Here is a 13,153-nt window from a genome sequence, read left to right as displayed (position 1 = left end):
CTAACTAAAGATAAATATAAAATAAAAATATATCTAACACTCTCCCTCAAGCTAGTGCATACAAATTATATATATTAATCCTGTTACTAATATAATCCATAAAGATTTAGTGAAAATATCTCCTTTTGCACTCGAGTTACACCAAATTGTTAATAATTTGTGAAGACAACATAGAAGACGAAATACCAACCTAGAAGACTCCCCTAACCAACAAATCTGTAAGGTTGCTCTATATAAATCTCTTCTAACAAATTGTCGTTGAGGAATGCATTATTGACATCTAGTGGATAAAGAAGTTATTGTTGAAGAGCCCCCACAACTATAAATAAACTAACAAAAGTCATCTTTGCCACGTGAGAAAAAACATATATGGACGAGTCAAATGCAATGGAGACAAAAGGGAGATCAGAAGAGACAACAATGGAAGAAGTCATGGATGAACAAGAGAGAAACCTTAAAACTCCAAGATTCTCCAATCAAGGCTCTTGAAAAAGAAATAAGAGCAACCTCAATGCTCTGAATAGTTATCTGAGAGGAGACAGGACGTGCAACCACACATGATGAACCTGAAAGAGAGAAAAAAGCGACCTCAATGCTCTAAATCGTTGCCTAAGAGGAGACGATACCTGCCACCAAATTTGTCCCAAAACAAACCAACCACCACTACCAGCCTCTGGGTTGTAAATATCTTTGTTTTCACCTTTTTTATGTTAATCAAATAAGGGGAAGAAAAGTAAGCTAAATGATTGATAACTCTAAACTCTGGTCATTTAGCTATCAACTGCATTGGCTACTTAGCTTACTCATTACTCTGACTATTTATATTTATTGGCTGGTACATTATTTCTATTGGGTACAAACAAAGTCCCACATCGGATAAAATAAGAAATGGACATGGGTTTATATACACATAAGATACCTCCATTGGTAAGAGGCCTTTTGGTGTGGTACCAAAAGCAAATCCATGAGGGTTTGGCCCAAAGCGGACAATATCTTACCAGTGTAGAGATCTATGTGTATGTGTATGTGTTGAACCTTCCTACAAATGGTATAAGAGCCCATGGTTCAGGTCTGGTGACCAGGCTCAGACGAGTATGTCCCTCCATGATCAGGTGAAGCCCTGACAGGTGGCTAGTGACTAATGGCAGATAGTCAGATGAATTATGAGAGGTGGAGGGCAAGAGATGCTTAGTGTTGTGACCATAGATTGTAAAAGAGAGCAAAGAGAAGTGGCGACCATGGCGCACTCGAGGATAAGAAGGGGATACTTTCATTGGTAAGATGCCTTTTGGAGTGGTACCAAAAGCAAATCCGTGAGGACTTGACCCAAAGCGGATAATATCTTATCAGTATGGAGATTTATATATATGTGTATGTGTGTAACCTCCCTACAATTTTTATTGATTAATTCATTATTACTCTGATTATTTTAGGTGTATTAATCTAATATAATAATAATGACTTATGGAAGTCATAAATCATTATTAGCGTTTCCAACCAATTGATATCAATGCTCTAATATTGTTGAACGTCTGAATGTTGTGAAGAAAAAAAGATTACTAAAATTAAGAGGAGAGGAGAGAAGAAATAGGTTATGAAAATTAGAACTACAAGACCATCTACCAAAATATGAATACCTATTCTTACTTCATCTGAGTATTTAATCGTCTAGTGTACCTGAAAAATCATAAACTCATACAAATATGCATGTTCTACTACATGGATGAATAGTTATTTTATTGTTGTTATGATAAAAATTAAACAACTCAGGGGAACTAGGAGTAAGAAAGAGCATACTTAAAATATACATTGTTCACAAAGATAGAAAAACTCTATAGAAAAACCCTATAGAAAAACCCTATAGAAAAACCCTAGCATTACTAGATGCTTTTAAAATCATCTTAAAATATATTTTGTTTAGTATGAATATTTGTAAACATCTTAGAACTTACCGGTAAATAATTTGTAACAAAACCTTCACTTGAAATGGCTAAAAGTGGTATGTAGTGAGGTTTTAGTTTTGGTACCAAAATTTTATCAACCAGAATTACCTTGGTACCATATTGAATTTTGTAAGCATGGTTAGTAGTTTGGTAACCTCCACCGTTGGCAGCAGCAATTAATGACTGTATTAAATAGACCCATCCTTCAACAATCTCATTCATTCTGGAATTTATAAATTAATGTCCTCCTAAACTTATGCTCGAATCCACAAAATAATGGTGAGTAGCGTACACATTTTGAGTAAAATAATATGAAATTTGACAAAGAGAAAATGAAGTTTTAAAAAGCCCAAGTCAATAAATTACGTCTTTGTCTTGTAATACAATTTCCATTGAAAAGGGACACACACTACATTTAGGATTTTTATTTTCTTTTCTGAGTAAAATATTAATTATTAATTGAAATTATTGTTATTATTATAATTATTATTTATTAATATATAGATTTAATTTAATTTATAATAAGAAATTAATTTAATAAAATTATTATTAAATATATACCTATTAATTTAATTTTTAGTATATATTTTTCTAAAATTAAATTAAAATTATTATTAAAATTTATTTTATTACTTAATTACTTTCTTTTAGTTGGAAATTTTAACTATATTTACGATTTTTAATTTTATTTCCTCATTAAAATATTAATTATTAATTAAAATTATTATTAGTACAATTAATATTTAATAATATATAAGTTAATTGTAATCTTTTAATCCATTTTTATTTAAAAGAAATTATTATTAAATACATTAATTCCAATTTTATTATATTTTTTTCTAAACTAAAATCAAAACTATTATTACAAATTATTTTATTACTAAATTATTTTCTTTTTCGTTGAAATATTACCTATATTTACTATTTTTGTTTTATTTTTCAATAAAATTATTAATTATTAATTGAAATTATTCGCGCAATTAATGAAATAAGTAATCTATCATGAGAAAAAGGTTGTTCTTGTGTCAGGTGTCAGAAATTTAAAAGAATGTCTTTTTTAAAAAAAAAAGTTTAATGTCTCAATAGGTTTCTATTTTCGTTCCAAATTTGAAATAGGTCCCTGTTATATTTGAAGTCTTAATTAAATCCTTATTTTTGTTAATTTGATGCAAATAAATCCTTTCCGTCAATTTCAGAAAACGGCGTTAAGGAGTGCGTGATGTGGCGTGTGTGAATTCAATTTTTTAATACTCAGAAATTTTGATTGAATTAAATATAGTATAATTCATGCTAAAAGTAATTAAACAGAGGGAAAATTTGGAAAAAGTGAATGTTTTTTTTGGTGAAACATCTCTAGAAGGGAGAAATCAAAATCAACTTAGGGATTTTTCTATTCTAGGGTTCGTGTCGTGTCAGAGTTGGGAAAGAGTGGATGTTGTTCGAGTGGATGCCCGAGGGAGAATCAAATGCAGAATTCACGTTCAACATGTTCTTCGACTTCCAATGGCTGGCGGAATGGAGAGGCGAAGGTCGTTTTTCGTGGTGCGTCACCCCTTTGTCTGTGTGGAGAGAAAACAGTGGCGAGAACAGCTGGAACGACTAAGAACAGAGGGAAACAATTTTGGGGGTGCCCTAAGTATAAGGTAACCGAAACGTGGATGAGTTGTTTGTTTTACTTCAAAGTCGTATTCATTGGGTTTTAATTTTTTTTTACAAAACGGGCATGAAAACGGTGGTTGCAATTTCTTCAAATGGTGCTGTGATGATGGTAATGAAAGATGTTATACGAATCTGAAGTGGGAAGGAAAGCATGAGTGTTTGTCAAAGACAGAGAAAAGGGTGGGGTAGCGAATATGGTGATTGATTTGAAAAATTCTATTAAGGTTGTGGAAAAATGGATGAAGTTGTTGATAGGGGCTGTTTGTTGTATTTGTGTGGTTAATATTATTGTAATTTCAATATGGATAACAAATCCATAATGTATTATGCATTTTCTTTGTCATAGGATGCAGTAGGTGATGAAAACGGGATGAACAATGTATTCAACTAGCAAAAATGAATGAAATCATGTTCTATTTTTGTTTTTCTTGTTATTGCAATACCAACCTAGAACCAGTGAGAAAGGGGGAAGAAGATAAATGGCAGAGAGAAGATATTGGAAATAGAATCAAACCTCCTTTGCCGCGAATTAGAACGGAGAGAACAAGAGGAACGTTCGGTTATTGCCTCGGTTCATAGCAGAAGCGAAACTGAACGGTCTTATTGCCTCTGTCCCAGACGACCGAGGCATATTAGTGGACAAAATTAACTTCGAACGTTCGTTTACTGCCTCGGTTCATAGCAGAAGTGAAACCGAACGTTAGTGTCAGAGAGGCCGTTCGGTCTCTTTAGTCACAGTGGCAGCAGAGGGATTTGTAGGTCGTTCGGTCAACTACTGCCTCGGTTTTGCAAACAAGCGATGTCGTTCGGTCTGTTCAGTGTGTACGTTAGTGGCAAAGAGGTCGTTCGGTCTGTTCAGTTTGTACGTTAGTGGCAGGGATGACAGAACTAAAGGCCTCGGTTCTGCAAACAAGCGATGTCGTTCGGTCTGTACAGTCTGTACAAGACTAAATGCTTCGGTTAGGCACTCAAGTCGAGGTCGTTCGGTCTCTTAAACAGGACTAAATGCCTCGGTTAGGCGTTCACCGAGACCGTTCGGTAAACTACTGCTTCGGTCACTCAAAAAACTGAGGTCGTTCAGTCTTTAGGTATCGGTTTGTTTATAACCGAGGTCGTTCGGTTTATACGCTTCGGTTTTTCTGAAACCGAAGCGTCATGTGCGAGTTAAAATACGCTTTTTTTCTAGTGCATAAAACTTAAGTGTATCAGTATCTGGAATATGCAGAAGTCACACCAGCAAGCTTAATAGCATTAAAAGAGTACATTAAAAGAGTAGTATTTCATAAGTGTAGAATTACATTAAAAGAGTACATTAAAACAGTACATCCAAAAGCTTCTACGGTGTAGCTACTTGGTCATTACAGACGTCAAATAATTGGGATGATGGCATTACAGGTTGTGATGAAGGAGTAGCTTTGGGGCAACGACTCCTGTTATGCCCAAGCTCCCTACATAGGCCGCATCTCTTACGCAGACCAGCCTTCATCATTCGAGATTCATCTTTTTTGAGCTCCCACTGTTCCATTCTTCTTTTCCTTTTAGGTCTTCGAGGCATAACTTTTTTGTAAGGAGGCATAACATCCAGATATGGTTGTATCTCCCACATGTTGTTGCCGTTGATGGGAAATACGATTGATGCATATGTTTCTTCATAGGTGGACTTCATAAAGCAAGTTGGAATGAATTGTTGTCCATCAATATTCAGAAACTTCACCGTCTTCTTGTACTTCACCATCATCATGAACTTGTCCTTCATCATTAGTAACATACTCAACCATATTTATCACTTCAGGCTCCGAAACAACATGTATAACGTATAAATGAACCTCGCCATTAAGCCTACCTAAGTTAGCCATATGCATGGCACCAGTGTCATCCCTCAATTCTTCCAACCTATTTTCCAAAACTGAACCCCCTCCTACACAGTACCATAATTCTTTAAAGTTATCATATCCAAACTTTTCACTACACTAACAACCACAAAATAACTCCAGACATCAGGGTCAAAGGACAAAGTTGTTGTCTCTCCTTCGTACTTCAACGTACCATCGGTAATCAACTTCCCCCCATGGTGGAAAACACAGTCAAAAACGTCGCCCATTATACGCACAACACAGTATCAATATATCTACACGCACAACACAGTATGACGAAAAAAAATAATATATTAAAACGCACTCACAAAGACTCATATAACTTTAAACATACATGGGGGACCACCAAAACGCAATGAAGAACGCATACCAAACCATAGGGGACCACAATCCAATATTATACTTTCCCAACTATAAAAAGCAAGACAATAAACCACAAAAACTTACCTTCCTTCAGATTAACCTCCACTCCAGTCAACACCTGCTTCAGCGTCGCGCTTCCAAGGACACAAGGTCCCACACTTCACCTCGTCCTTCAACCTTTTCCACACGCACATGCACCGGTAATTCACCCACCAACACTCGCGCATCCACTCGAACAATAACGTCTTTCTGATTCCTATTCCACTCGCGCATCCACTCTTTCCCAACTCTGACATGACACGAGCCCTAGAATAGAAAAATCCCCAAGTTGATTTTGATTTCTCCCTTTCAGGGATGTTTCACCAAAAAAAACATTCACTTTTTCCAAATTTGCCCTCTGTTTAATTACTTTCAGCATGAATTATACTATATTTAATTCAATCAAAATTTCTGAGTATTAAAAAATTGAATTCACACACGCCACGTCACGCACTCCTTAACGCCGTTTTCTGAAATTGACGGAAAGGATTTATTTGCATCAAATTAACAAAAATAAGGATCTAATTAAGACTTCAAATATAACAGGGACCTATTTCAAATTTGGGACGAAAATAGGAACATATTGAGACAATAAACCAAAAAAAAATTGAGACTGGACAAGAGAATAACAACTTTAACAAATTTGCTATTTGTGTTTCCTAATCTTATTGTATAATAGTTGGGGTTGGACGGCTCATGAGATAAGACATATCGAGAAGAAGATCAAATGGTGTTAGATAAATTTTTTTTCTGTAAAGATTAAGGTAAATAATAATTAGAGATATTGAACTGAGATTGAACCGAGATTAAAGTTTCACTAATCTCAAGTTTATATCAAAAATTATAAATAAAAGTCAAATGTTAGAATAGGTGATCGCATTTATTGTGCATTTAATACTATTACTTTGACTTTCGTACAACCAATTTGCTAACTTAAGCATCAGAGAACCTTTGGTATATACACTTTCGAATGGCTGGAGTAAAGACGAAGATTGTATGATTAGTTACCGAACGACATTTAAAGAAAAATTGTAAAGGTGTTAGAAGTGGCTTGATCTTATGTACTAAACATTTACATTTATAGATACCTTAAGAAGTTTATTTAAATTCATCCAATATACATGTTTATACTTATCAACAACTCTTTGAAAAAGTTGCCTGTATCCATATTATGAAAAAAAGTTGAAGGTGCACTTCAGTGGAACAAAATTGCTTTATTTTCTTCCATTCGATGATTTAATAATGCATAAATGCAAAGCCTTTGGCAAATCTTGTACAAAATCAACCTATGGACTTCTATCCTATATACAAAAGAATGCTGACCTACGAAAATTATTAAAATTTAAATACACATGACAGGTGTTAGTTAAAGTTGGTTCTTCAATTGCACCACTAAACCCTGCATGGACTCAATCTTTTCACTGAGTTCTTTGATAACAGTAAGGTGCTGAAAGGAAGAGTCAGAAGTACCAATGTCAGATATCAAATCACTAATCTTAGCCTGTGAACCAGCAACTGCTTCCTCAAGCGAAGTTAATGTTTCTTCCATAGGCTTTCTTGGACTTTCATTTGTTGGGTTTTGTAATGGAGAGAGGCCACTACTAGAAACACTACTATCTATGCTAGGCTTCTCAGGACAATTTTTTTTGACAATGTCTTTACTTCCTGCATATCATCATACCATTATTAGCATTATTAAGCGAAAGGACCAACAGCAACAAAATCAACCAAAGCCTCACACCCAAAGGAAAACTGATACTGTAGGTTGGTAACAGATAACAGAATGTGGAGGAGCAAAATGGGATAGATTACAAATGTAATATATGACCATTACGTAACGAATTCCTAATTAAAAGCATTGTGTACACAAGAAAATACCTAGGTTGCCAAGCCGGTCAATTACATATTGGCCGACAGAACTTTCAAGCTTAAATAGTCGTAAAATTCCAGCTATTATTCGGCCGACAGAATCGATTTCGGATTTGCACAGAAAAGTGAGGTGTTGGACGTCTTCCTTGCTTACAATTGCTTCATTCTGTACAGAAAAATCTTCATTACATTACACAGGAGCTATCAATAGAAAAAGTCAATAACCACATACTTTGAATACCAAGGGTCCATTACCGTTTGTCTTATATAAAACTTTAGATTCTCCACTGCCCAATTAACCATTTCATTATCCTCATTATCCTCATGTAATATCATGCCTACTTCAAGATCAATTCCCTCAACTTCTTCACTGAATTGTTCTACTCCATTTTCGGTTCTGACTGATGAAGGAATGTCCTTTTGGGCTTGAGGCTTAATGATTTTCAACCCTTGAACTCCAACCTGCAAGTTCTGGCACAATATTTAAAGGGTACGGAAGGACAGATTTACAGATAAGATAAACTAATAAAATGAACCAAAAGTGTGTACACTTAGCTAATATTTAAAAGTTATAGTGTTTTCACCTACAGTTTTTCTTTCATTAAATGTCCATTTAATTGAAGGGAAAATATTCGAAAAAATTTCCCTACTGACTGTCAGCTGTCAGCTGAGCCAGTGAAAGTTACTAGGGTCTTGGTTCACTTAATGGTGGAAAAGCATCTTCTCATATTTTTAGTTATATTTGAAACATTCTTTGAGAAACCTTTTGCATTTACTCACAATGTACGGAAAGTTGCCGCCCAACAGCTAAGCTTAATGAAATCAAGCATGTATATACACATACATTTAACACTAACACACTGCATCAAATTTGGAGAAAGAAGGATGCATGTATGTCTTTACCGTAACCACGTCCACAGGATATAGTTGTATTCTGTGTGATTGTGTTTTTCTTTCTGGAGCATTCTTTGGGCAACTTTTTGCATTTACCCGCAAGGTACGGAATGTTGTGTGCCAACACCTCTCTTCTCTGTTTGCATCATAGCTTGAGAACCGCATTCTTTCAGCCATGTCTTGCGCACCTTCAAGAGCAAATAACCAGTCTCTCAACTGTATAGTGATATCCACGGTATCTGGCTTCTTCAAGTGTGAAAAACTGGTACCTTTCCCTTCTCTTGTAGTTTCAACTGGTGTAAATGTTTGTAAGAAAACTACACTTTAAAGTAACAAACAAAACACAAGGAATATGACATAAAAGTTTACTATATATAAAGTAATGACACCTACAACAGAAAATGAGAATAGACTGTTTTTTACCATTTTCTAAATTATCAACAATCGGAGGTGTTGTCTTAAAAAGTTTTGCCAACGGTCCAGTTTGTAAGTTTTCCCACCCTTTACACAAACCATTCCCTGGACCACCATCAGGCCCTAGTACTCCAAATCGGTGCAGGAGGGCCTCAGAGTAGTTCATTCCCCCACCAAGACGAACACCAGATACAGAAGCTGAGACATTTAAAGTATGTACTTCCGTGTCTACTACACAAAATGGTATGACTTGCACCATATGTATGTCCAGAAAGGGGTATGAATGAACATTTCCATTAAGTGGCTGTTTTTTGTTATGCACCCAGAAAACAGGTCTCAGTTTAGGGTGTTCATGATCACTTATTGAGGGAAGATTTTCGCTAGTACTACAAGGTGAGTCATTTTCACATGTAAAACGCTCTTCAGAATCCACACAATCTATCTGAACTCTCTCCCAATTTATTGTGGATGAAACAGCAATAGCACCACCAAGAGTTCTATGAGTAACTCTAACAAAAAAATCATCTCCAACAAACTGTACTAGAGGCATTCCCTCCGAGTTCACAGAAGACGACTCAAGAAATTGAAGTTGGAGATTTTTTATTGTCAAACTTACAGAAGTGTCACTGGGAATCTTCTCCATCAGATTTCCACTTAAATATTTGTTCCTGACATCGTTTAATTGTTTCTTTTTTCCAACTATGGCTATTTTCTCACTAACAGTCCCAAAATAATCATAGACACCGAGGACAAAAAATAGTTGTTCAACTGAAGTGTTGGATAGATACTGTTCACAAGCAATACCAAGCCTCACGATACCGCCTGGAGGAGGAACCTTTAACAATGGACTACCATCAGCAGTTACCATAGCCGCTTCTATGCAAGCATCTTTCAGGTCAACACATCTCCACAATCCAGTTGTCCATCCGAGAGAGCTCTGATGTCCAGGCTTGTCAGTACTTACTTCCAGAGATAAAGTAATCTGGGATGCTCCAGTAGTCCACTTCTTCTGACTGGCATCAATTGGTTGACCCTCCCAAAGACAGAAGCAAGCAGGATCCTTCTCGAGGTTCAATATTTTCAGTTTCAATGAGGGTGAATCTAAAAAGAAAAGATTTTCAATCCGAAGCCTTGCTCCAGCAAAAGAGTTATTGACTGTATTGTTCATTTTGGTTTTAGAAATATCCAGATAGGTCTTATCCAAAGGAACTGTAAGATCCAGACCCTTGAGATTGAAAGTAAAAGATTTTACTGAGAAATCTGGTAAAATGTCACCAGGATTCACAACAATATCATCAGCTAAGAATGATGATATCTTGAGGCAGGTTTCTTCTTGGAGGTGAATCTGGAAAACAAAGAAATATTCAGATAACATAATTGGCATAAAAGTATTGGAAAAGATGCACAAGCTGGCCATTTTTAAAAGAACTTGCACAAAGCCACACACCATTAGAGGTTGACAATCAATAACAGTTTGAGAAGCAAAAGATGGTGGAAGAGAAGGCACGATCTGAACAGAATGGAGGCATATTAGGGGAGTTCCCACAATTGATTGCCATTGCTGTTCTCCTAGTGGGTATATTGATGGGCAAAAGCTTCTTGCTGCCAAAAGACAGAATGGAAAAAATTAAGTAAACATAGCAACTTGCTAAAATGATACATTCTTTTAAAACTATCAATTAACGAATATTTAAATTTTTTATTCAGTGTTAACATAAAACTATTTTAGATTATCATACAATCGTGTTGTGACATTCATAGAAACCAAGCAATAACTAAATACCAAAGTTTGTATTATTGAGAAGATTATGCGGTAAAAGTATTGAGCTGATAGCTCTATAGCAACAAGGAAACCCCATAGCAGAGGATGACTCTCCTCCTAACCAACTCACCACTTCCTCTCGGTACCCCCTCCACATTCTCCCTTCTCTCTCCTATAACAGAATTCCGTCATCCCTGTATTCTTGACACGTCATTTCTCCTCTTAACTAACTTCCCACTGTTTTTTTTCCTAACCCCACTTTCTTTCTTCTTACATAAACATTCCATATTTTTGGCCTATCTATTCCTTTTATAATTTTTCCATGTTGAGTAACAGTCCATGTGCACTTCCCACATTATGATCCTTATTAGGAGTCCTATCATTACTCCCTCCTGCATCAGCAACCTTGTCATCAAGGCTGAAAGAAGGAAATTGCCACTGTAGTAGCACCTCATCTTCCCAAGTTGTCTCCTCCTCTATTCTTCCCTTTCATTCCACCAACCATTGTTTGATGATGTTACCACCCTTTGGACTCTCCCTAGCTGCTAACACTGCCTCATGCTCTTCCTTATCTTTCTCCTCAAGACTCAACTTTGTTGGTAAAGTCGGTTCTACTGCATGGATTCCAATAGCCTTTTCCAATAGCCTTTTTCAGTTGGAAAATGTGAAAAACTGGATGTACTTTGACTGATTTTGGCAACTGCAACTTATATGACACTTCTCCAATTTCTGCCACTACTAAAAGAAGCCCGTAATACCGAGGTGCCCACTTCTGATTAATACGTCGAGCTATGGTTAATTGTCTATGTGGTCGCAATTTGATAAACACCCACTCTCCTACCTCCAACTGCATGAATCTACGTTTTTTTATGCAAATTTCTTCATTTGTTGTTGAACTTGCAACAAGTGATATTTCAATTGCTGAATAGCTTCATCTCTATCAACCAAGTTATGGGTACAACTTCCACACGCATTTCTCCTTGCGTAAACGATTTCGAAAATAGTCTTTCCTGTCGACCCACTTTCTACCATAATTCTTCCCAAGGTAACCAATATGACAAATTCTTGAGCTATTCTGACACAAAACATCGTAAATAAGCTTCTAGATATCGGTTTACCACTTCCGTTCGACCATCGGTCTCAGGATGATAAGAAGAACTCATTTTCAGAGTTGTTCCCTGTAACCGAAATAATTCAATTTCCTTAGCAAACAATTCAGTAATCTTCCTTGCAGTGTAAGGATGTTTCAGGAAAATTAACTGGCCATATTTAGACAACCGATCCACCACTACAAATATAGCTTCCAACCCCTTTGATTTTGGTAAACCCGTAATGAAGTCTAAAGAAATATCTTCCCAAATTCTATCCGGAATAGGCAAGGGCTGAAGTAATCCTGTTGGGGACATTGCTTCATATTTTTTCAGTTTCTAACCTTGTAGTTCTAGATATTTGTCTTGCCAAAGAAAACTTAGAGTCATCTCTTCCCAATCAAAAGTAACCTTCCCAAATCTCCGCAACCAAGAAACTCCCAAAATCATGTCTATGTCTTCCAACTCCAACACATATGGCTCCACCGTAGTAGAGAATTCTCCTAGTTGAACGTCCAACTTCTCACATTTCCCCGCAATAGACACCCTATGCCCATATCCTAAACGCGCCCCAATCAATTTTCTTTTGTCCACTTTCAACTCCAGAGCAGCCACTACATGAGGAGAGATGAAATTGTGACTAGTGCCACTATCAATCAGCACTCCCAAGGTTACTCCATTGAGACGACCCTTTATGCACAGAGTTGAAGGGCGATTCCGACCATCCCACGACACTTCAACCTCTACGAACAGCTCCATAGAACCACACTCCAAGGTACGGTCATCTTCCTCTTCTTGCATCTCACTCTCGATAACCTCCCCCAGTTCATTTACTGTTTCGTCGTCAGCTAACACTACCATTCTTAGTTGTCGCTCCATACATCGATGCAAGGGGTGATATTTTTCACAGCATCTAAAATAAAGCCCCTGAGCTTTCCTGTTCAGCAATTCAGAATAAGGCAAATGCTTCATGCCGCGATTTCGATCGACAACCAGAGAACGATCACCGGAAACGCGACTGCTTTGTTGTGCCACCGAGCGTGACTCGTGAGGGCTCGAACTTCCTACCGATAAGGGTTTAGTTTGGGTACCCTGTGTTGGGCCTAATCCAACTGTTAGTCTTCCTTAATTTGGGCCTTGACCCGACCCAGATCCAAACTTCTCTCCCTGACCCATACCCCAATCTCGATTGCTTTTCCAACCCTGTACTCCTCCTCCACGCTGAAATTCCTTTCCTTGCAATTATGC

The 13,153-nt window shown here is 36.7% G+C and overlaps 1 protein-coding gene across 2 annotated transcripts in view; it reads right to left on the bottom strand.

Annotated features, from left to right (window-relative positions):
* Positions 1 to 7,089: 7,089 nt before the first annotated feature.
* LOC108339272 (uncharacterized) overlaps positions 7,090 to 13,153 on the bottom strand; it is a 74,400-nt gene continuing 68,336 nt past the window's right edge. For both annotated transcript variants that reach the window (XM_052877782.1, XM_052877783.1), the window contains 6 exons: positions 10,503 to 10,657; positions 9,065 to 10,400; positions 8,651 to 8,934; positions 8,003 to 8,209; positions 7,757 to 7,913; positions 7,090 to 7,543 (listed from right to left, as the gene is read on the bottom strand). In XM_052877782.1, the coding sequence (XP_052733742.1) occupies positions 7,245 to 7,543; positions 7,757 to 7,913; positions 8,003 to 8,209; positions 8,651 to 8,934; positions 9,065 to 10,400; positions 10,503 to 10,657 (2,438 nt within the window). In that variant the 3' untranslated portion in view covers positions 7,090 to 7,244. The remainder of the gene's footprint in view (positions 7,544 to 7,756; positions 7,914 to 8,002; positions 8,210 to 8,650; positions 8,935 to 9,064; positions 10,401 to 10,502; positions 10,658 to 13,153) is intronic.

Source organism: Vigna angularis, chromosome 5 (genome assembly GCF_016808095.1).
Source record: "Vigna angularis cultivar LongXiaoDou No.4 chromosome 5, ASM1680809v1, whole genome shotgun sequence".
NCBI lineage: Eukaryota > Viridiplantae > Streptophyta > Magnoliopsida > Fabales > Fabaceae > Vigna > Vigna angularis.
Note: the sequence above shows the minus strand (reverse complement) of the source record. Positions and strands in the feature narration are given on the sequence as shown.